The sequence below is a fragment of the Cylas formicarius genome, unplaced genomic scaffold (assembly GCF_029955315.1).
Source record: "Cylas formicarius isolate icCylForm1 unplaced genomic scaffold, icCylForm1.1 PGA_scaffold_8__14_contigs__length_24414737, whole genome shotgun sequence".
NCBI lineage: Eukaryota > Metazoa > Arthropoda > Insecta > Coleoptera > Brentidae > Cylas > Cylas formicarius.
The window spans coordinates 8638822-8661148 of record NW_026844361.1 but is presented as its reverse complement, the minus strand read 5'-3'; the positions used below and the strand labels follow the sequence as shown (position 1 = coordinate 8661148).

The 22327-nt window shown below is 40.2% G+C and overlaps 2 protein-coding genes across 6 annotated transcripts in view; one reads left to right on the top strand and one right to left on the bottom strand.

Annotated features, from left to right (window-relative positions):
* Positions 1-10595, top strand: part of LOC132706666 (lachesin-like) — a 358621-nt gene extending 348026 nt beyond the window's left edge. For 2 of the 3 annotated variants that reach the window (XM_060678141.1, XM_060678140.1), the window contains exons 9-11: positions 8109-8162; positions 8245-8347; positions 8403-10595. In XM_060678141.1, coding sequence (XP_060534124.1) covers positions 8109-8162; positions 8245-8347; positions 8403-8421 — 176 coding nt within the window. In that variant the 3' untranslated portion in view covers positions 8422-10595. The remainder of the gene's footprint in view (positions 1-8108; positions 8163-8244; positions 8348-8402) is intronic. The other variant, XM_060678142.1, reaches the window with a different exon arrangement.
* A 126-nt stretch (positions 10596-10721) lies between these two features.
* LOC132706665 (uncharacterized) overlaps positions 10722-22327 on the bottom strand; it is a 62863-nt gene continuing 51257 nt past the window's right edge. For all 3 annotated transcript variants that reach the window (XM_060678138.1, XM_060678137.1, XM_060678139.1), the window contains 3 exons: positions 18614-18792; positions 17529-17748; positions 10722-17467 (listed from right to left, as the gene is read on the bottom strand). In XM_060678138.1, coding sequence (XP_060534121.1) covers positions 12560-17467; positions 17529-17748; positions 18614-18792 — 5307 coding nt within the window. In that variant the 3' untranslated portion in view covers positions 10722-12559. The remainder of the gene's footprint in view (positions 17468-17528; positions 17749-18613; positions 18793-22327) is intronic.

Sequence of the window (22327 nt, the reverse complement as noted above, 5' to 3'; positions counted from 1 at the left end):
CAATAATAATAATTGGATAATCCAAACCACGAATCTCTTCTTCGTGCTCCTCATGCCGAGGTATTCAATCTTCCTTTTCTTAACGGTGAATGTTATTTCTCTGTCTTTTCCCATCGGGTATTTTGATTGTTTGATTTCATTTTAAGTTGATAGTTGTTTCGAGGCGTGCATATGAGCCCACGACAGTCTAACCGGCTGTGTGGTTTTGAGCAAAAGTTGTTGTTTGAGTTAAGTCCACTTTCCTTATTATCTCTTTGAATTTTTTCGAATTCGCAGCGCTAGCAACCACGACAGTGTTACCAGCCTATCTAATATTGTTTTTTTCATAATTTGCTCCGAATGGATGTTAAAGAGCGATTTACAATTGCATCTACAACACGATGATTCCGCAGCAAAGACAGAGATCCATTTCCACACAAAAAAAGTGCCATGATCACAGAATTGACAGTCTAATGAGCCATATTTTAAAAATATTCCTGAAGGTAATCCGTCCATGACACTCTTGGAGATTCTACTTCCCCCAACTCAAGTTCTGTTTAAACGCTGCAGACACGTAAATTGCGATGTATAAGTATGCTTTATTGATTACCTGAAAATATTTGATAGAGTTTAGCACCACAAACTCATGGCCCTTTTGAAGACGATAGACATAGATGACAAAGATCGCGCTATAATTAACAGATAGGAGTAAAACAGGGATGTGTGTTGTCCTCACTGTTTAATCTTTATTCAGAGCATGTTATGAAGGCCTCAAACTTTCGGTGTTACGAATAGCAGAGACCAATCAAGAGTATAGTTATAGTAGTCTTTGACGTGAAAAAACAAAATGTATGACGATTTGTAATGAGCAAGTACCTCCGGGTCAGTTGCTGGTGAGATAGACCAGTAAGTAAAGTCAGTAGTCACTCACATGCACCTATGACCCAACCTTAATAACCGATAGGAATACTCAATTGAGATCAATATAATGAATCACGACCTGAAACTTATGGAGTAGAATGCTGGACGCTGTCTGAGGCAAGGCAAGTAAAGTAAGAATAGCCCATCGGCAACATCCAAAACGACTGACCAGACCAGCAGAAGAAACAGTTACAGCTAAAACTCCTGCATCAATAAAACGGTCACAATTTTCTAAATGTTTTTGTTTTAAATTTAACTCAGTTTTTTAAATGAATTTGCACAACGCGCACCGCTTCAACTGTTCATTAGTTAGATGATGTCTTTATAAGTGTAGAGTGAGAAATTATCAATCTCTTTAAGCGATATTTGGATTAGATATATTAGACAATTACATTGAGTGATAGTGGAGTTATGGAAGCGGCCTATCATATTTACCTGACAGTAAGATGCCGGGCTGAAGTCATGGTCATCCGATTAAGCCGCATAAGATTGCGAAAAAATAACCTTTTTTTATCCGATTTATATTGAACGAGATATAAATTCGGTATCAGTTACAGCTAGCTATCTCTTGCGTCTTTTTACCACGTTCATGAAACGGTCACCAATTTCCAAACGTTTTTGTTATAAAGTTTTCGATTGAAATTTCCGCTTCGATATATCCCTTATTTCCGACCCCGTACGTACAAATTAATTTTGAACGGGATCGGGCGCCGCGTGTCCCACGAAACAACGCAACGATTTTAATTTAAAATCGGATTAAAATTCGGATCATAATTGGGCAATTACGCGCGAATTTCCGGACACCGCCGGCGGGAGGCGGGCGCAAACAAGTTCCGAACAACAAACAAAACACCGTCGCGTACGTGTTTGTAAACTCATCGACTAATGAAGGATGAAATTGGACCCTTTGGTGGAGTGAATGTCGCCCGCGTCACCCGTGATTAGTATCGTTCCGACTACTATCCGTTTCGTCTGTCCGAACGTCTTTCGGCGGAGGAAAGAAAAGACGTATCGTCGAACGCCGTTCGTTTCGCCGAACTAATAACCGGACGAGTTCGATTTTCCAAGAATTTTTTTTCCCAAATAATTACCTTTGTCCGCTCCACAATCAGTTTTAGCGATTACTATCTATCAAGCCTCTCGTTTTGCTACCCTATTTTAGATTGATTTGTGATTTTCGTTATCGAGGAAATTTATGAATAGAATATAATTTATTTATTTTAGTTACTGACGGAAAACAGAAACGCATTTTTGGGTGAAATTGACGAAGCTACTGTCGATAGCGGGATTGAAATTCAAGGTATTGAAATTCAAGCAATTAAATTCTTAAATTCTATTGATGAAAAAGTATCTTTCTTTAGTGAAAATATGAACATTCTCTTGGATGCTTATGCTCCATTAAAAACAGTCACCTTTAAAAAGAAACACCTTGGATCACAGAAAATACTAAGTTCCTAATAAAATTAAGAAATAAAGCCAAATTTAAGTACAAAAATAAAAAAACACCTGAAAATCAGACCCGTTAAAGAGAGCTTAGAAACTTTACTAACAAAGTGATCTACTGCGAGAAAAAAGCATATATAGAACATTCTTTAAACAATAAAGACAAAAAAGAATTTTGGAAATCTCTAAAAATTTAAATGTGATAAAAAGTACAAAAAACACTGAAAAAAAGATTCCTGACCAACTATCAGATCCAGATTTAATAAACAAATCTTTCTGTTTAGTTTTCATTTTATTATTTTTCGACTTCTTATGAATTTATATAATATATAAACCTATAGCTTATCGATTGGCCGCGAGTACAGCACCAAGAAGTTATTCTTCTTCCTTTCCTCGCGGTATTAAATTCTTGAACTTAACACGGTGAAGCGCTACATCGGTCGCTCTCATCGTCTGGTTCAAAAAGTGCCGTTGAACGCATCAGGTCATACGCGTGGTGATCAACAAATTTCCTCACCACTCGAGGCACAGAGGACGCAGCACGGGCCGGCCCCTCCGGAAGGAAGACCAAAAGCGAGGTAGGGTCAGTTAAGTAATCAAAAATCTTTTGATCCTGTCTTGACTAATTTTTGCGACTTCTTGCTGTGCCAGCTGCGGCCAAAGTCCGTTTCCGCGCGGACAAAACACTTTCATTAACTCTATTCCAATTTTAAATTTAACGTTGCCCATGATCGACTACTATGAGAACTGTTCTTATCCGCAAGATAAATTTCAGTTTTCTATAGTTTAGAATAGAATAGAATATAGAATCGCAAATTGCACACTTTCTCACTCAAATTAAAACTAGGGCGGTTGGTCATGACGGAATCCATATCAACTTTATAATTTTTTGTTGCCCTTTCATATTAAAGTACATATTTCATCTTGTAAATTTTTGCATCACCCATTCTGTTTTTCCCTCTCTTTGGAAAGTAGCTAATATTGTCCGAAGATTGACAACTCGCAATCGTTTAGCGACTTAAGGCCCATATCTATTCTGCCAATATTATCCAAGATTATAGAACGTGTCCTGAAAAGCCAAATAACAAATTATGTCGAAAAGGAGAAACTAATTGACAAAACACAGGCCGGCTTTAGGAGGGGGCACAGTTGTGCTACAGCGTTTCTTAATGTGACAGATGACATTAGAGGAATTGATAAAGGCAAGCGCACTGTATTGGTTCTACTCGATTATTCTAAGGCTTTTGATACCATTAGTCACAATATTTTGCTCACTATTCTTAAATACTTAGGTTTTGGGGAGGCATCCGTAAATTTAATTAAAAACTACTTAACAGGGAGAAAGCAAAAGGTGGTCCTGAACCGGGTCGGGTCTGCTTGCCTTGACATAAGAAGTGGAGTTCCTGAAGGCTCAATTTTAGCTCCTGTTCTGTTTATTATTTTCACAAAAAAATTCTAAGATTTTCTCGGACATTGCAAAGGACAGTCATATGCTGATGACAAGCAGCTCTACCATGTTTTTGACCCCTCTAGGTTGCAGCTTGAGTGTCAAAATATCAACAGTGACTTTGAACGAATTGACAGAATTTACAGAGATCAAGGTTTGCTTTTAAACCCAAAAAAATCTTCTGTAATGTTTTTTGGTCGGCCGGTGGATGTTGAGCGTCTTTCTTCTGAAGGAATCATAAAAATAAACAATATTACCCTTCCACTTCAAAACGAGGCAAAAAATTTGGGGTTACTTTTAGATACAAAACTTCGCTTTGAAAAGCATATCTCGACTTGTACGCAAAGGGCTATTGGCCGTTTAAAAGGGTTGTATAGCTCAAGGCATATTCTAACTCGAAATCTTAAAAAAACCTTGTGTGATGCTCTTGTTCTCTCCGTGTTTAATCACTGTGATGTCGTATATGGGCCTTCTTTGGCACCTAATTCGCAACAACGTATTGAAAAAATTCAAAAATACTGCTTGAGGTTCATTTGCGGCATCCGCCGAGGAAGACCTATCAGCTACAAGCTGAAGGAAGGAAGCGGGTTGGACGAACATGAAAACGCGGCGCTTGATCTATCGCTGTTGTCTTTATTTCATAATAATAATCAAGACAAAATATCCCGAATACTTCTCCGAAAAAATAACTTTTACAACAGACGTGAATAACTTAAATCTAAGAATCTAAGAATTTAGTTCTTCGTCACCGATCTGGTATATTTCATTTACGACTTGGCTAAACTATATAATGACCTGCCCCATTCCGTTCAGAATGCGACAATAAATTCTTTTCCAAATAAACTAAAAAAAATGTTCTACAATTTAAAGAGAAAAAAAAATGGAAAAAACATTGAGAAGTTACAGAACGCAAGAAGAATCAAACCAATGTGCTCTGCTAGAATTCTTTAAAAATTTGTGGTTCTTACAGTACTTTAGCTAATAGTTTTTTATTATTTACAGAGGTAGGTTCAGGTTTTTCTTTCTGTTATACAATTTAGTGGGTACTTAACGCAATTGAAACATTAATTAAAACCATGGTGTGATGTATGTGTAAGGATAAGTGTAGAAATCGGCAAGCAGATACGTCTGGGCGCCGCACTCTTGCCTTTTCTTGTAATTTTCCTGGTCGAAATTACCCGAATAAAGTATATTATTATTATAATAAGAAAGAAGTAAGAAATGAGCTAAAACAAATGAAGAATGGTAAGGCTCCAGGGCCGGGAGACATTCCCATCGAGTTGGTGAAACACGGACCGGACATACCGATACATTTTCAACAAATGCCTTATAGAAGGACATGATATTCCGGAATATTGGAATCTAGCACACATTAGCTCCATCCGTAAGAAACGAGACAGGAAAATATGTGGGAATTACAGAGGGATTGGTGTCACTAGCTAGGTAGAAGGTTGTATGGTCGGAAACTGAAGAAGCGTATTGAACTGGAGTACCGAGACATCGAAGAGCCGAGCGGCTTCCAAAGAAGAGGGTCCTGTATGGACAAATTATAGAAAAACGTGTTGCTCGTAACCTCGCTATTCATCTTGTCTTAAGAAAGCCTACGACACGGTACCCTTAAAACTTTTATTCAATATTTTGACGAAAACGACATAAATAAAGGATATAATAGAGTCCTACAGAAGATTTACAAAAATCCACAGAGTGTACTTAAGACCAAAACGAGCTTGTCAGAACCATTTCGGGTGACAAAGGGTCTTAAATAGGGATGTTGCCTTTCTCCTACCTTCATTAAAATTTTTATTCAAGAAATACTACAAAAATTGAGACAAAAATTCACAGATATGAGAATAAAGGTTGGCGACCACTACTTGTCAACATTATTCTTTGTTGATAAAGAGGTACTAATTGCAAATGGCTAAGAGATATAGATTATATGTTAAGGAAACTACAAGATGAATATAATCTAGCGGGAATGAAAATGAACATGGCCCAAACAGAAGACATAAAGAAGACGAAGATTCCGACTTGAGGTCAAGAGAGGTTAATCAATGCGAGAAGCATAAATACCTAACAAATATCTAACAAAGGCTCATCGGTACAAGACATACAACGCAGAATACGACAGGGATAAACGAGTGTACGAGTTTTGAACTTTGGTCTAACCAAATATCTACAAATACAAAATTAACAATATGCAGAGCAAACATAGAAGCAATAATGACAAACGGATCAGAATGTTGGGAGCTAAAGAAACTAACGAGGAGGAAAATAGATGTTGTAGAAATGGTTTTTTTCAGGAGATCATGTCTTATATCAAATCATACCAAATGACGAAATTAGACGCCGTGCAAATCGAATACACAGAACAATTGAACGAATTGACACAAGACAACTGGTATCGTATGGTCATGTTAGACGAATTGAGGAAAATGGATGCCCAAGAAAAGCTTTTTTAACATGTTTCACTAAATAAAAGAAAACGAGGGAGACCAGCTACCACATTGCTGGATGGAGTTATGACAAATCTAAGGGACCGGGCAACAAATCAACATGTGGCGATCGCAATGCGGGATGCGGTAGAAGCTGTAGGACCACTCAAGGGATAACTTTAACTACAGACTGGGAACAATACATACTAATAAGCCAAACCGAACAAATGACATTAAACATTTTTAGCGTTACCTTTTGTGTGCACCAATTAACTATATCATATTGATTTAGAATACTATTGTATAAGTTACCCAGCCTATTGATTGATGACCTTTTAGCATAAAGTGTGAACATCTCTCAAGCCGAAACCCTTTTAACAATTATATTGTTGCTCTAAAGATTGCGCAAAAATTATTCTCAAACTACTTTCTCGGAAAACCCAATTTCAGAAGTTTTCTTTGAGTTTTTTCTAAATTCAGAATATGGTCACTATAGTACAGCGACCACAGTACGAATTCTATATGCGGTACAAACAAAAGCTTTTGATAAAACGATATACGCTGGTCTTCAAATTTTATCGTTTTCGAAATAAGAGTAGTTTCAATTTGGTAATCAAATTAGATACGCCTTACGCCTAAGAATGAAGGAGACAATATTGCATTTTCCGTTATTTAAAGGCAACCTATACTCAATATTGAAGCTTAATTCGCTTTTGATTTCACAGAATAACTTACTATTATATTCTTACAACTAAAGTATGTCAGACTAAGTTATGGGTATGTGTTTAATTTGAGGATATTATTGGTAAACGAAAGATCTGACATTTTCTCGTCGTTTGTCGTATAAGTTCACATATTCATGCCATTGTCGGAAATGATGTATCGTGGGCATAAGGTGGGAATTAGAAAATTATACAAAATACGAATATAAATTGTGAAAAGTAGAGAACCCAGAACGGAGCCTTAGACGTACGCCCCTGTTAGCGATCCTCAGCTCCGAAAATTTGGTATTAAAGATGACACACAATATCAAATATTTACCTAATGAGGCGTTAGGGGAGCCCTGACCTGCGCAGCTTTTTTATGAGAGACGTAGCTAAAGCCCTAGTGAGGTAACACATACTGAGTGTAGCTTGGTCCCACTTCTCCAGGGTTTGCATAAGTCTCTCACAACTCTGGGCATTACAAATGTATTTAAAATTTCTGATGATCGTTTTGCCAGAAGTGCCTGAAAACTATTGAGGAAACTCGATAGGGAAGTTTGGATTGCTTTTTTAAAATATTGGAATCACCTTTGAGGCCTGAAACTGCCCAGGAAAGTTGCCGTCATCTATACATTTGTTAAATAAATATGCGAGGAGTGTTACAATCACATTAATGTCTTGAAATTGTATACATGTATTATATTAATTTTATTATAACTGGAAAATTATCCTCTATCTTGTTATCCACAACTGCTGTCATTTTTTTGGTACTTTTATATTATAAAACAAGGTTCTCATTATCTGTATCCCTGAGATGCAACAGGCGTTTGACACTTTTGATTAGTTGTTATCAACTCCAAAGCACAACGCAATCCACTATATCATGATATTTAAAAAAATTGTACTCTATCCGCTTCAGCTTGCGACTAACGACTCGCCTTCAAAAAAGCCGTCCCATGACGACAATGTAATTAGCTCCGCCTCTTACGCGGGACCCTAATGGAGCACTTTTCCCACTTTTAGCGCTCATCGTCAACTTTAGTGGCGTATCCCAGCAAACTTTTGGCCTCCGGGGTACGTGTTTCGTCTCGGGTGCGCGGCAACTTCTTGATCTATTTTCGCGATTACGTCGAGCCAACCAATCCCCTTCTGCCCATAAGATTGTTATTCTTTGAATTTCAGAAATCAAAGTCACCCCAGGCAGCCCTCACGACAGTCATATGAGTATCGTAGGCGGTAAGTTTGGAAACTGCTGTCTTTTAACTTGTATCGGAATATTCAATGGATATTATATTTTTACGTTATTTTTTCCAAGCAGGTCTGGCAGAACCTGCGAGAGGTCACATCACCAACCGGTGTTCCATCACAACATCGTCATCTACTCTCGTCGTCATCGCCTATATTTTGACGGTAATGGAAAGGTGACAACCTTAAGTTCGTTTGGAATAAATCCTGTAATAACGATGCATTTTGTAGTTGTACAAGGGTTAGATGATTTAGCTGCGTTATTTTGGAAGGGGGTGTTTCGTATTTGTGGCGGACGCGCCGGGATATTGGAAATTACGTTTTTCTTCGTGGGGCGACTGTGATAATTTTCTTAGGCCCCGGCTCAATTGTTCAAGTTCGTCGACAGCATTAAGAGTTGTATTAAAATTAACGGCCAAATATTAGTTCGTTTATTACAAAAGATTGTATACGACTCGCAGGTTTGTTATTGATATTGTTAAAATAAATCCTGTACATTTTGCTCAGTGCCCGCTCCTAACCGAAGAGTTGTGAACTATACATATTTGTACATAACGCGTAACTCCGTTAGTGTACCTACTCGTGTTAGTTGTAAGTATCAAGTTCAGCAGTTGTATATACGTAACAGGTGACCCAAACTTAACTTGCGAAATTTTACCGTGTTGTTCAAATTTCGACGCTATAGTTCAGGACAGTGTCTTCTTGATGAAGGATTTCTCGACCTAATTAAGAGATGCGGAACACAGTGATGTTTTTCTACGTTAAGTTCGGATCACCCTATTAAATATAGTTTCTCTACCGTGTGTCTACCGAATACTTAGGCGTTGACTGGTATGTTGTAAAATAACATCAGCAAGGGTTTTCAGGCCTAATTCATTTGCCCTTATGCTCAATTACTATTGTCCTGTATGTATGTACGGGTACAGTCGTAAATACCTATTGACATGTTTTCTTTGGTGTGTACAGGTTCATTTATACGCGGTGCCGCATATAGGACGCCGCATCTTTTGAGCGAATCTTTTCTATAAAAGTTCAGTTTTAATTTTAGACTCCTTATGGCTTCTCATCCGCAAATCGATGTATAAAACGCAGGTGTGCAGTATTTTCTATAAATAAATTTTTTTTGAATGACTGATGTGTTTGGAGACTTTCCTCTCGTCTATTCGCGAATTTGTTCCCCGATGGTGGCGCTGCTAACAGTAAACAAACAATACGATAAAAATACCTACCAAACTCTATATACCTCCATGAGACCGACTACAGCGAAATCAGACACACACAGTACTAAATCTAAAATCCAAAAAATCTGAATTTGATGGTATATGGGCGGAAACACTCAAAGAGTAGATTTTATTGTGAAACCCCTCAAAAATTGTAAAAACGGCTATAGTTCGACCACTGTATAAATCTGGCGACAAAACAAAACCAACAAATTATAGACCAATCTCCTGACTCTCAAACTTCGCAAAAATTTTTGAAACAATAATAAAAAAGGGATTGTTAGCTTTTTGAAAAATTTAATCCACCCAAGATGCCATTACAAAATCTATAAATCATTGGATATAAATCTTAAATCACTTTGCATTTATTTAGATATTAAGAAAGCATTCGATAGGGTAAATCAGAAGAAGTTGATTGACGTTTTGGTAGGTATTGGATTTAGGGAAGTAGCCTTAAATGTGTCATCTAAGATGGTGTGCTTAGTTGTGAAAGGAAGGTTGAATATGGGGTTCCACAAGGAACTTGTTGAGTCTCTTTGTTCCGTACTTTAACGATATGTTCAAATGAGTATATTTTCAATTTTACAACTTTTCAAAAACTGTTTTCCTCCCATTCTGCTGTGATTCGCGTACCTTTCAATAAAACACCTAAAAATGTTGTATAGTGCATTAGCTGAAACACATCTCACATACGGTCCCTTGGGGTGGGGTGGTTGGACTAATAACTACTACAGAAAAATTGAAAGCGGAACCTTTGACAAGCTGATTCTACTTGCATAAGCGGTAATAAAGCAGTATTCGGTTTATACAAAATGATATAAGAACATCTTTATTGTACATGTAATTTTAATTCGGTGTACCGCAGGGACCGATAAAGGGCATTTTTATTATGTTTTTAATCAACATAAACTATACAATATAAACTTATTTCCGATTTGGATTAATATGTTTGCAGCCAGGAATATCATTCAATTGTAAAATGGCAACAAATACCTTACCCGTAACTAGTAGTTTTTGTTGGCCCCTCTACATTTGAGTAGTTCTAAGGTTAAGAAAAAACAAATTAAGTTTTTATCCCATATTTCAGCGGAACCGATAAAATGACCTTTTTTATGAAATAATAAACAAGGCTTCATAACTTTCTTATACCATGCTTTTAAGGCATACCTTGTGCATTAATAACTATGTAATCTACATATGTGACCCTACAACTTCTGTACTAACCCTTTTCACTAAAACGTAAAATAAAAAATGGGGGTGGGGGCTAAATTTACAATGGATCACTAAGGGCAACTCTACATTTGAAAAGCAGTTTGGAATAAAAACCTCATTTTTTTTAACGTTTCCTTTAATGGGGTGCCGAATTTTACACAAAAACTTACCATAAAAAGTGGTAATAATAGAATAACAGTCGTGTGCTAAGGCACTCTGAAATTACACGCTAACACATATATAAAACCTTAAAACAAAATGAAAACAAAACCTCTTACGCGTTCGGTAACTATCATTTTAAAATGCTAACAAAAACAGAATTCTCTTTAAATTTTTGGTTATCTATCTGCTCTACCAACCCTGCGTGTAGTCAATTATAAACCCCTTGAGAACTAAAAATACCTTACATGATAATAATCAATAACATATACACAATAACTAGATACAAAATATATGCTCCTTTTCTAGGGAATGTAGGAAGTCAATGCCGAAACTGTTGAATCGTTTTTCCAAAATATAAATTTACTCTAATACTGTATATGAGCTGCAATTCCATAGACAATCTTTGGCAGAAGAAATGTTCACGACGCAAAACGTATTGCAGTTGTCGTCTCGGACTCATATTTTGACTTTGTTGAATCACGCTCACATTTAACATTTATATAAAATCTTTTACACCGAATCTCGAAAACGTCAATATATCAATTTCATATAAGTAATTGTACTATAAATGTTTCAAATTTTGCAACACCCAACATATGTTCAAAAAGCCGCACACATTGGTCACCTATAAACGTCTACCGTAAAAATTTAAAACGTTTTAATATCTTAGGAACATGCTGGTTTCGTTTTGCCGAGATAAATTCTATCGAAACAACGGTTAACCTCGAAAATCACTCTGCTCTAACTCTTAGCGGAATGTAAACAAAATTTACGAAAACGTGCTCGAATCTTACCCACAAACTGAACGAAAAAACGGTGGCTTCTTGATGAAACGAACCCAAAACAATAAAGCGGTCGAAAAGGAATGTCTCCGCATAGCTACGACATTGTCGCACGCTAAATTGCACACAACTGACGTTCACCTCGCGACATTTTTTAAACAGCGATGTACACTCATTTGACAGCCACACTGAAAACTGTCCAATTCACGAACTGTCAGCGGTAACCAAACACAAACAAAACCAACCATTTAGAATTAGGCTAAACTGCAACTTTTCACTAGCGTTAAAATAAAAAGGTTTGAATTGGTTCTTGTTCTCGACCTGCATTTGGATTTGTTATTTTGGGTACGAATTGTTTTGCAGACAGGTAGGTAAGCATAGTATAATAAAGTATTTTTATAGATAGGGAATATATCCTGAAATGCTAGAGCAATTTAATAGATATACACTACTGGTGAACAAAAAATTATTAAATTTCTTACTCGGCAGTTTATGTAAAGTAGATTATTTTTTGAGAAAGCAGTGGAGTGTGGAAGAAATATATAGGACCCAAAAGATGCCAACTATAAAAATAGACTTAACAAGCGAATTCATATACAAGAATTGCCTCGGTTTTTGGCAAGAACTAGCTAGAAATTAGAAAAATAAAGGGATGGAAACCAAATCAAAACTCGAAAAAAACATAGTTCGTTTAGTGGAAAACCTGTCCAGATTGTTGGCACCAACTGGCTGGAAATTACAAAAAAAAATAGAACGATCGAAAACAAAAACAAAATTCAAACGTAGAATAAGAGTTCTACGTTTGTCATTATCTCTTGGTCCTTTTAAAAACCCGCTTTAGAAAATGGCGTCGCTGTTTAGAAAAAAAAAACGAGTGGGAAATGGCGGAAACCTTCCTCCCCGCCGACCAAAACAAACAATAAATAAACTATCAAATTAAATACAAACAGCAAAAAAAACGACTAACTTTAAACTATTTCTCAACAATAACAAACAGTATTTGGTCCCTTCATCACAAGCCGTTCACGCTGACGTTGAATTTCTCTTTAACCCTGTCGATTTCGAGCCTCTCCAGCACCACCACCGGCTTGGTGTCTTCGGACTGTTTCGTCCGCTTAAAAATGATCTTGGGCAAGCCGTCCTTGTCCGATTTATTGTACTGCATCTGTACCGAGTAGTCCACGCCCTTGGGACGCTGACCGACGTCGCTATCGCACGTGTCCGAATCGTCGACGGGTTCCGTGATCCGTTTCTTCTTCGCGGAACTCTTCGTCTTCGCCGTGCTATGCTGGATCATGCGCTTGTACGAGATGATCTTTTTGATTTTTTCCATTTCCCCCTGGGTCATCTTCCCGTTGTTCAAGAACCTGCGCACGAGGCTGGATTCGACCGTACCGAAGACAAACGGCGTGGTGTCCTTTGGTTTTAGCTTCGGCACGATTTGGATATTGAGCGAGCTCAACTTCGAGTCGACCGTCTCCTTGTACTCCTGCAACTTTACGTCGTTGGACGGCTGACTCTGGTTTAACGATTTAGAATTACTCAAAAGGCCGCTGAAGTCTCGAATAAGGCATTCGTCTTTGGGTTTACCGGCTATGGGATGTTTGGGCGATTCCGTCGAATCCTCCCACTCGGACGATTTTGCTACTGCTTCTAATTCGCAGCTCATGGTCCGCTTGAATCTCTCCTCCGGTACCGACGAGGGCGAATCGACCGACAGGCTCCGCGAAGGTTCTATTCTAACTTTCTTCTCTTTGGTTGCGTCATCCGTTCCCATCAATTTTCGCTTCCTGTTGTTATAATCTTGCAACGAGATCTTCCGCTTGGCACCTGCCGCAGTAGTATTCTCCTGAATGAGTTCCGACACGCTGGGCACCATTATGGAGGGTTTATGTCGTGGGTCTTTGGGGACGTCGTCTCCGATTCCCGTGGGAGGAACTACGACGTCACTAAACGATACGCGTTTCTTAGTACCTTGCGGTACTTTTGGGCTAGGTTCCTCGGAGCGAGCAGCTTTCTCTTCTTTAACAATTTGGCCCTCCTCAACTTGCTCCTTGGGTTGTTCGTCGACATCGTCGGTGAACTTTCTAAAGTTCCTCGAGTCTTTCGGCTTTTCGGTCTGGAGCTGTTTTACGGAAACCTCGCACCCGATACAGCGAGAACTGTCACGCTCCTCGTGGCCGTTGTTGTTGTCGACCTCATGCCGCCGCTTCAACTCTTCCTCCTTTCTCCTCTGTCTCTTCAGCTTTCTCGCTTTCAATAGTTCCTTGAAATCGGCATACTCGTCGTCCTGGCCCTCGTCTTCTTTCATTCCCCCTGCGGAGCTCTGCCTGCCCGGCATTTTCTCCTTCCTCTTCGCCGCCAGTTTTCTGCTCAACTCCTCATGCTCTTGCTTCACTTGCTCCTTTTCGTTTATCCTCTTGGATCTTTTTACGTTGATCCCATCATTTTGAGCCGCTTTGGTTTGCGGTTGGGGCGATGCCTTCGCGTCCGGTTCCGATTCTTTTTCCCCGACGGCATTATCTTTCTCCACGTGCCCGCTAGTGGTCACCGAAGGTATCTGCAAGTCGTTGTCGTAAAGCTTCATTGCCGCTTTGGTGAATAGCGTAGGCGTTGAGCACTCGTTTCCGCTGCTGTACCGTCTAGGTTTCACTTCTTCCGACGAGTGTCGCTCCTCGCAATTCGTAGATGTAGGGGACAAAATCATGACCTCCGTTTTTGACCCGTAAACCCTTTTGGGCGGCACGTTAAAAAACGGCTTCACGTTCGAGTCATCGCTCGATTTTACCGATTCGGAGACTTGATGCGTCGCGTCAGCCCGGCGAGGGTCGTCTTCGTGGCCGTCTATTAGGAGCTCTTTGAAATTTTCCCGTTCTTCGAGAAACTTGGCGGAAGCGATCTCCTCCATTGACGAATCGACCAGGCTATCGAGTTCCTCGGATTTCAAAGGGGGTTCTACCTTGGAGTCTTCTGTCGTATCGAATAACCCTACCACGTCCAATGGATCCGCCACTATCACCTCGTTGGAAGGCTCCAACGGGATCAAAGTCTCATCATCAAGGGCGCTCTCGAATTCTTCGTGGGAATCGAGCTCAGCGTCGTTTTCGTCTAACGCTTCCAGCTCTTGCTGATCGCGAGTCTCGACAACGCTGTCTACTAAGTTAGCCTTCCGTTCGGGCATCTCCGAAGATTTATCTAGCTGTTGCATAGCACCTTGCGTCTGTTTTCTATTCAGCGGGGATTTGGGCTCTTCACTGACGACATCTACGGCCTCAATGTTAGCAGATACTTCGTAGTTGTCGTTATAATCGACCACGGTAGACTCCGACAACGGCACCACTGTGATGGTCTTTTTCCCGTTCACGGCGTTGACGTTGATTTCCATCAGTTCTCCGGCTATCTGGACCAGAACCGAGCTCTCCTCGATTCGAATTATACTCCTGTACTGTACGTCGCTGGGAGTGGATGCCCGCGTGCCAGCGTCGTCTGGCTTCGCAAAGACGTGACCCGAATCTTTCTGCGTTTCTGTCACCTCCAGGACTTCAGATCGGATCTTTTCCATAGGTTCCGCTTCCTTTTCTGAAATTCGTTCACTATCACGAACCTTTGCGCACATTTCCTCGGCTTGGTTGGTATCTCCTTCAGAGGTGCCACTTTCCTTGTCACCATTAGACTTATCCAAATCCACATTATTTTCTTCCACTTGGGTTGTATCCTTATTAGCCAAGGAGTTATCCGCTATTACGTCACTATCAGTTTCTTGAATCACTGCGTCACATGATGGAGGTCTACTTACGTCCCTCTCTTTTCCTTCGCTACCTGTCGCCTCATCCATTTCGGTATCGGTATCATCCATCCCAGAACCCTTATGAGCATCGTCAACTAATTCGGTCTCGAGCTCCTTTTCGATCTTTTCCTTTTTCAATTTAATTTCAAGGAGTTTTTCATAGATCTCGCAGCCCTGTTCCCCCGACGAGAAGTTTATCTCCTTCTGAATAAACGACCTCACGCGAAGCAAGCGGTACAAGTTCTCGATTTCTTTCGTGGTCCGGTTACTGATGGCGTTACTGCCTGAGTTATGCATGATGTCTTCGATTGAGAATATTCCCGTCCTTTTTTTCGGAGGCGGAGCTCCGTCCGACTCGTCTGGTGTCGGTTCCTCCGATTCTTGTGAAACTTCCTCTCTCGTCGTTTCCTCTTCTTTAGATTCGATACTGTCTTCCCCTTCTTCGTCTTCTTCGTGGATTGGTTCTACGTCTTCTGCAGCTCCCGACTCCGACTGACTACAATTGGGTACATCACAAGACGGTGATAATAGCTCTTCTTCCGATCTTAAATCACTTTCATTTATCGCTTTATCTTGATCATCTTGGGAGTTTGCATCAGTAACTTCTTCAGGGGATTCCTCAGTTTCCTCTGCTGTTGAGATGTTGCGTTCATCCTCCGTGGGTATCGCACTAGCAGCACCGGGAAGGGCGTTACCTTCCTCAACGTCGGTGGGGCTTGGACTAGCATCTTTGGTCTCGGTCTCCATTTCCGCGAAAACATCGATGATAGGCATGTTTTTAAATCCGCTGGGACTCTTGTTTTGGTCAAGCTTATCGTTAAGAACGTCCATAGGCACGTCTTCTACGTGATCCTGCAGCTGATCGAGGTTGATGGGCGAACAGTTCTTGTCCACCAGCTCTTTGGTACTTAAGGGACTTTCCGTGACCGGTGCCTGCGCCTCAATCGTCTCCGAAATCGGCGGAATCCTTTCTATAAAGTCCTCCCTACACAAGGGATTGCTCCCAGATTGAATGATGGTGTTTTGGTGAATGACCACCTTCCTCTCTGGTTCTTTTTCGCACAGAGTTGAATTGCTGGCCAGCATACAATCCGGTTTGGCCGAGTCTATAATATGAAGGTTGACCACTCGATCTTGAGTATTGGTGTCAACAACTCCCTCCTTGTTCGCCTCTATAATCCGCACCACCCCGTTATCGATACTGACGCTGTTTTTAATAATATACTGACAATGTTCCTGTATCAGCGGCATCGCGTTCTCGGACGTGACCAAGTTTTGGAAATATGGCACATCCGAAGGGTTGACGAAGTAAACAGTCCCGGCTGGCGGTTCCTCCCTGAGTCTGTCCTTGGCGCTCATGGTATTCTCCAACGAGCCCATGTCGCTCGCGTCCTCCTCGGTGCCCCAATTCTCTATAAACTTCTTAAGACTCTCCGAAGGGCACACCCCGCTCTCCTGAATTTCCGGTATGTCCTGCGTCGGCATCTGATGGCCGGGGATGTACTGTGCGGGACGCAGGTGCTGCTGAAAGAAGTCCTGGTGGTGCACTCTTCGGTGCTGATAGTGCTGCGCGTACTCGGGGGCATTGTACTGAGGATAGCCCGCGGCCATCCTCTGCGGAATGCCCTGATAATTCAACGCCAGGTGGGATAGGTTTTCCGAGTAAGGTCGTCTAGTGGGCGACATGCTCCTCTCCATGTGAACATACCTCGACGAAGCGGGTGAAACGGAGCCCATCTGCGAAGGTCTGCCGTAATTGCAGGACGAATTATAGTTGGCCGGGTACGCGTGAGGAGAATTCATCTGGTACTGGTTGTGATTCGCGTACGGCACCTGGGAATGGATGGGCCCGGGGTAGTACCTTTGGCTCTGCTGATACGCGCCTCTCTGATCCACCGAATACGCCGCCTGGGTATCTTGCAGTTGGTGCTCGGTCATTATAGATCGCGCCATCGTTGGCTGGATCTTGCTCAGCTTGGAGAGGAACGGGTTTTCGGCCAACGGATACTTACGAACGTTCTGGGGGATCATTTGGTTGTACTTTTGGGCGGCGTGGTGTGCCGCCATCGGATGAAACTGCTGCGCCTCTTTGGGATAATATTGAGATTCGGGTTTGTAGCCGCCCGGGTGCATCTGCAAGACGTTAAAGGTCGAGCGGCACTTGCGACATTGATGACATGATGACTCATCTTACCTGAGCTGGCGGTTCCTTGTGTAAGAACTGAGCATTTTCAGGTGAATAGTTTTGATTGCCGGCCAGGTGGTGTTCGGGATACACTTGCTTCATGTGGGGCTGTTGCGGGTTGCACATCTCCATATATTCTTTGGGTTTAGGCTTTTGTATCACAGACGTCGATATGGGACTCGATTGCTGATGGTGGCCGTCGGCCAGATCAGGATATTTCATTTGGGAGCTAAAACGAGCATAATATTACAGTGATCTGTTACTTACGAGCGTCGCTCAATAAGTCTTTTGAAAATCCAAGAGATGGCGAAAGTAGTATAAATATTTGCTATTAAGTTGCACTCCTAACTAGCCAGCTGTTAAAGTTTCAGCTGTATGAGTCACACAGATTAATTGTTGGAAACATCTTTAATTTGTCTATAAAGATAACTAAAAGTGAGTATCGAAGAGTTGTATTTGAAAGGGTTAACGCAGAAAGAAATTTAAGCAGAGTTGGAAGTTTATGGCACATCTGTTCAAATCCGGACGCCCTGTGGAAGTATCTACCCCCGCAATGATTTGAAAAATTCACGACATTACTCTAAGACTAAGTGATTTCCGAATCAAAGTGTGCGTAACAGTTAAAGCTTATCGCAACATGTGAAAAAAAACTTAGGCAAGAATACACGCAATGCTGTGGCCGACTCTGAGGCTGCTTGGGTGCTTTTTCGTCGCAATCTTGATAAGTTTCTGCGTCGATATATAATTGTTGATGAAACTTGAATAAACTACTACAATCCAGGCAAGCGGGATCCAAAGGAAGCGAAGATTATCAAGTCGATCGTGAGAGTTATAGCCTAGCTCTTTTGATTAGTTTTGGATAATTGGGAAAAGAAGTAATGATCGTATGCGTCATTATTGGGAAAAAGCATCCTCCTGTATTATATTTGGCCCCAGTAACTATTTCTTGTTCAGATTGATAGAAATGGCTTGGTGGGCAAAGATTTACGTCTAGCGAGCAAGTAATCATCTTATTTAGAAGAACTAAAGAAAACAGATTATGTTTTTTCCCAATTTCTTTTGAAGCACATCTCATAGAATATTTTGTACCGTACCCGTACTCCTGAAACTGATGCGGCTGGTATCGGTAGCAGTCGTTGGGTGCCGGTGGATAGTGGTTGTGGGGTGCCACTCTGGCGACATGCGCCTCCGACACTTGCTTCTCCAGGTTCGGTTTTTCTACATCTTTCTTCCTGAACTGCCGCAAGGAGCTTGTCGTCGATCCACCGGTGGGCTGAAAATTAAATTGCCCGCTGTGATAAGATTGGTTGGTTGGTTTGAGATTAGTTCTCAAGTAAATAAATAAATTTATAAAGTGCAATATTGTTCAGTCTGAGTCAATGAGTTCGACTGCTATAGACTCATTTTTGTAATCATGGAAGACGCAGCAAAATCTCAATTATTGGTAAAAATAATGCTTAACAACAGCAGAAATTATTCAGTTTCTGGAAGGAGTATTTGGTGGCTCTGCAGCATCCAGAACATCACTAGAAGACGATCCACGCAGTGGGCGCCCAAGCACGTCGGCAATTGAAGGAAACATGCTTTTGCAACCAGAACAGAAACTCAACTTGTCGTCAACTTTAGGAGGTGTTAGTTCGTTGCGGTGATAAATTTTGGAAACTTATTTATTGGATAAATTGGCAACAACTTATTTTTGTGCGACCCGAAATGGAAAGATTTTTCTCCGTCATCGTAAAAAGTTACCCAAGTTACACTTATTCATTAAAATTGAACATTCAACGAAAACGTTCCCTTCACAAACAAATCAAAATCGGCAAACACAAAAAAAATGAAAATGCTACAGGTAGCATTTCTAAGCAGTCTGATTGGCCAGTTATATTTGACAACGGTGCTGAGAGTTCTCCGCTTCTTCGATTTCTCGTCGAACAGTTGATAGTTCGATTTGAAATTTTAACTGAAGTAAGATAAATTAATAATTCACTGGGGGTTTGGGAAAAGAAATAGGCGAACTCCTTTGCTCAGGCTATCCCAAGAATGACAATCAATAGGAATCCAATTTTCCCATCCCATTTTTCTTGTTACAAACATTAAGGCGAGACTGCACACGGTTCAAAAATTCAGAAGTAAAATCAATAATGTTGATACCACGGCAATGATGTTACATTTTGACTATTAACAAATTAATAATTCATTCGGGTTTTGAGAAACGAACTAGACGAATCCTTACGGTTATATTTCGTACTAACACAGTTAAATGGAGATTAGGTTGGAAAACTACATAAAAATTATGGGGTAAACTCCCAGAATTTGGGCGACATCCCTTGCATCTGCCCAAACAACAGTTCGCTTCTCCTCCTTCAAAAATGATTAATGATTTTAAAATGTTTTCGCCCAGATCCCAGTGAACAAGAAATGCCAACAACGCGAGTATACATTTATCTTCGAAGCTGGGTTTTCCCATGGCATCAAATAAAAACCCATATTAAAGACCTCCGAAGATGTAGAAAAGGAACGACGATCTTGCGATTACGTGAAGGTCGCGAGCGTTAGGATTTTTTTTTAATCGTTTCTCGTAGTAACCTTGACAATGTAACGTGTGTAAGTTACATCACGAGTCCGAGGATTTCTACTCATTAACCTGACCCGACGTTGTAATTTATAGTGCGAATCGAGTCAAGTAGCCGACACCGTCGGTTTAAAAATCAATGTCGATGGTATTCCTCGAAATTGTGGCGGATACGCGGTCTACAGAGTGTTCAATTTGCAATGTTTTGTTTTCACGGGAGCTAAGCTTTTTCGCTAGTTTATGGTGTAAACAGTTCTCGACAACATCTTTAGGGGTCACTTAACCCTAGGCGAGACCTAAATTCAGTAACTAATCATCATTTGGGCACAAAAATAATCTAAAGAAACAAAACATTTAACATTTTGATACAATCATTGTTTCTCTATTTGATATATGTTCATCTCATAACCCAAAGTCGAGACCAAAGCTTAATATCAATAAGTCAGTGGAAAAAAACAGCTATATGATATGTAGAAATATCTAAAATTAACAATGAACAAGGTCGAGGGGAGACTGGTTTGCTAGACTACTAAGGGCGATAGTTGTACCTCAAACCTTGAGGATGTCCTTAAAATCCCTGATAGGCAAGATGCAATTTCACAGAGCAACAAAATGCTGATTCCAAAAATGCTCGCAGATTTTTTCTATCAGCTCTTATTTTTGAGATACAGGTTGATATTAATACATACTTAATGGTCAAAATAAAAAACTATATTCAAGTTAGCCAAATATATGTACATATATATGGAATTGAGCCCCACAAAATATTTCTATACTAGGTTTTCTCTAGTTTTGAAAAAAAAAAACGAAGAATGGCAAAATTCTATACTTTCTCCTTAAGAAGCAGAGTGGCTATACACAAAATCTTGGTGTTTATTGCTTTCAGGGCAGCAGTGCTAAAACTGAGCACAAATGAGCACAAAGATTGACCTTCAAGAGATCAACCAGGCGTTGGTTTCGAAAGAAAGAAAAATCTTACTTCCGCTCTTGCATATCACGCTTTGGACTTGACATGAAAATTTCCTGAGATTGGCAAGGAAAAACTAAAAACTGATATATTCGATGGTCCTCAAATCACGCAATTTGTTCAAGATCCACAATTCACTACATCAATGAATGAGAGTGAATCTAACGGCTGGTGTTCATTTTTTAAGTAGTACAAAATTTCCTTGGCAATCTTTAGAAGAATTAGCAAAAACTATGCTTTCAAATTTTAATATTCCAACATGCGTATAAGACTTCACTAACTCGACAGCCACCAAGATCGCTTTCCAGAAAATTTACGTTATTAAAAATATGGAAGATCAATATAGAAAGTCGTATAAAAGAAAATTTTTGAATAACGAATGTACATAAATCTAGTTCTTGAATTAAATACGTAAGTCCGTGTGTTTTTCTTTTTTTTTTTAAATGGCAGTAATATAACAAATATAACCTAAAATACAGACAAGTTAAAAATATAAAATGATAAACATAGTCTATCTCAAAAACTAGATCTGATAGACAAGAACAATTGAAAATCGCAGGCACAGGCACTATGGGTGGCGATAGTCGCAATGTTTTGAATATTGTGGTGGCGGCTAATCAGATTGATTCGCCTTCATCGTCAGAAAGTAGTGAATATGGAACATTGGATCATGTTAATGCTCTCCATGGCATCTTTGCTTGCTATTGCATTGGAGAAAACTCGGAGTGCAGGTGGTGCATGGAAGGGGAGGAGACCCCTTATCATCTGCTCAGTCTTCGGAACGGCCCTGATCGATCCGGACTCAGTGTACGGTATTGGGCTAAAGGAGTTGCTGACCTTCTATAGGAGGGACGGAATTCTGGACGCCCTCTAGAGCGGTCTGGGTGCACAACGGGCCCATCTGGTGGCCTAAGTGCTTGGACGCCCGCGAGGGCGCCCCCCGTTAATACCAATACCAATAATAATGCCAATACCAATAGAAGAACAATACTTGAGAATTACGCGGTACATGTGTTACTTTAAATTGATTTTAGATACTTTATATAACAAAAATATTAATATACCAGCAGTTTATTGTTTCAGACTCTTTTTACCTTATGTTCCTCGTTACCCTGTAAGTATCTGTTGGTTGTCAGTTTCCCAAAATGATTTTTTTGCGGATTCTCTAGATTTACTGAAGCTACGCAAACAGTTCCTCGAATAGCTTATCAGAGAACCACCGTAAAAAGATGGACAATTTCCCTTTTTTTAACATGTTAATGTTACCGCCGA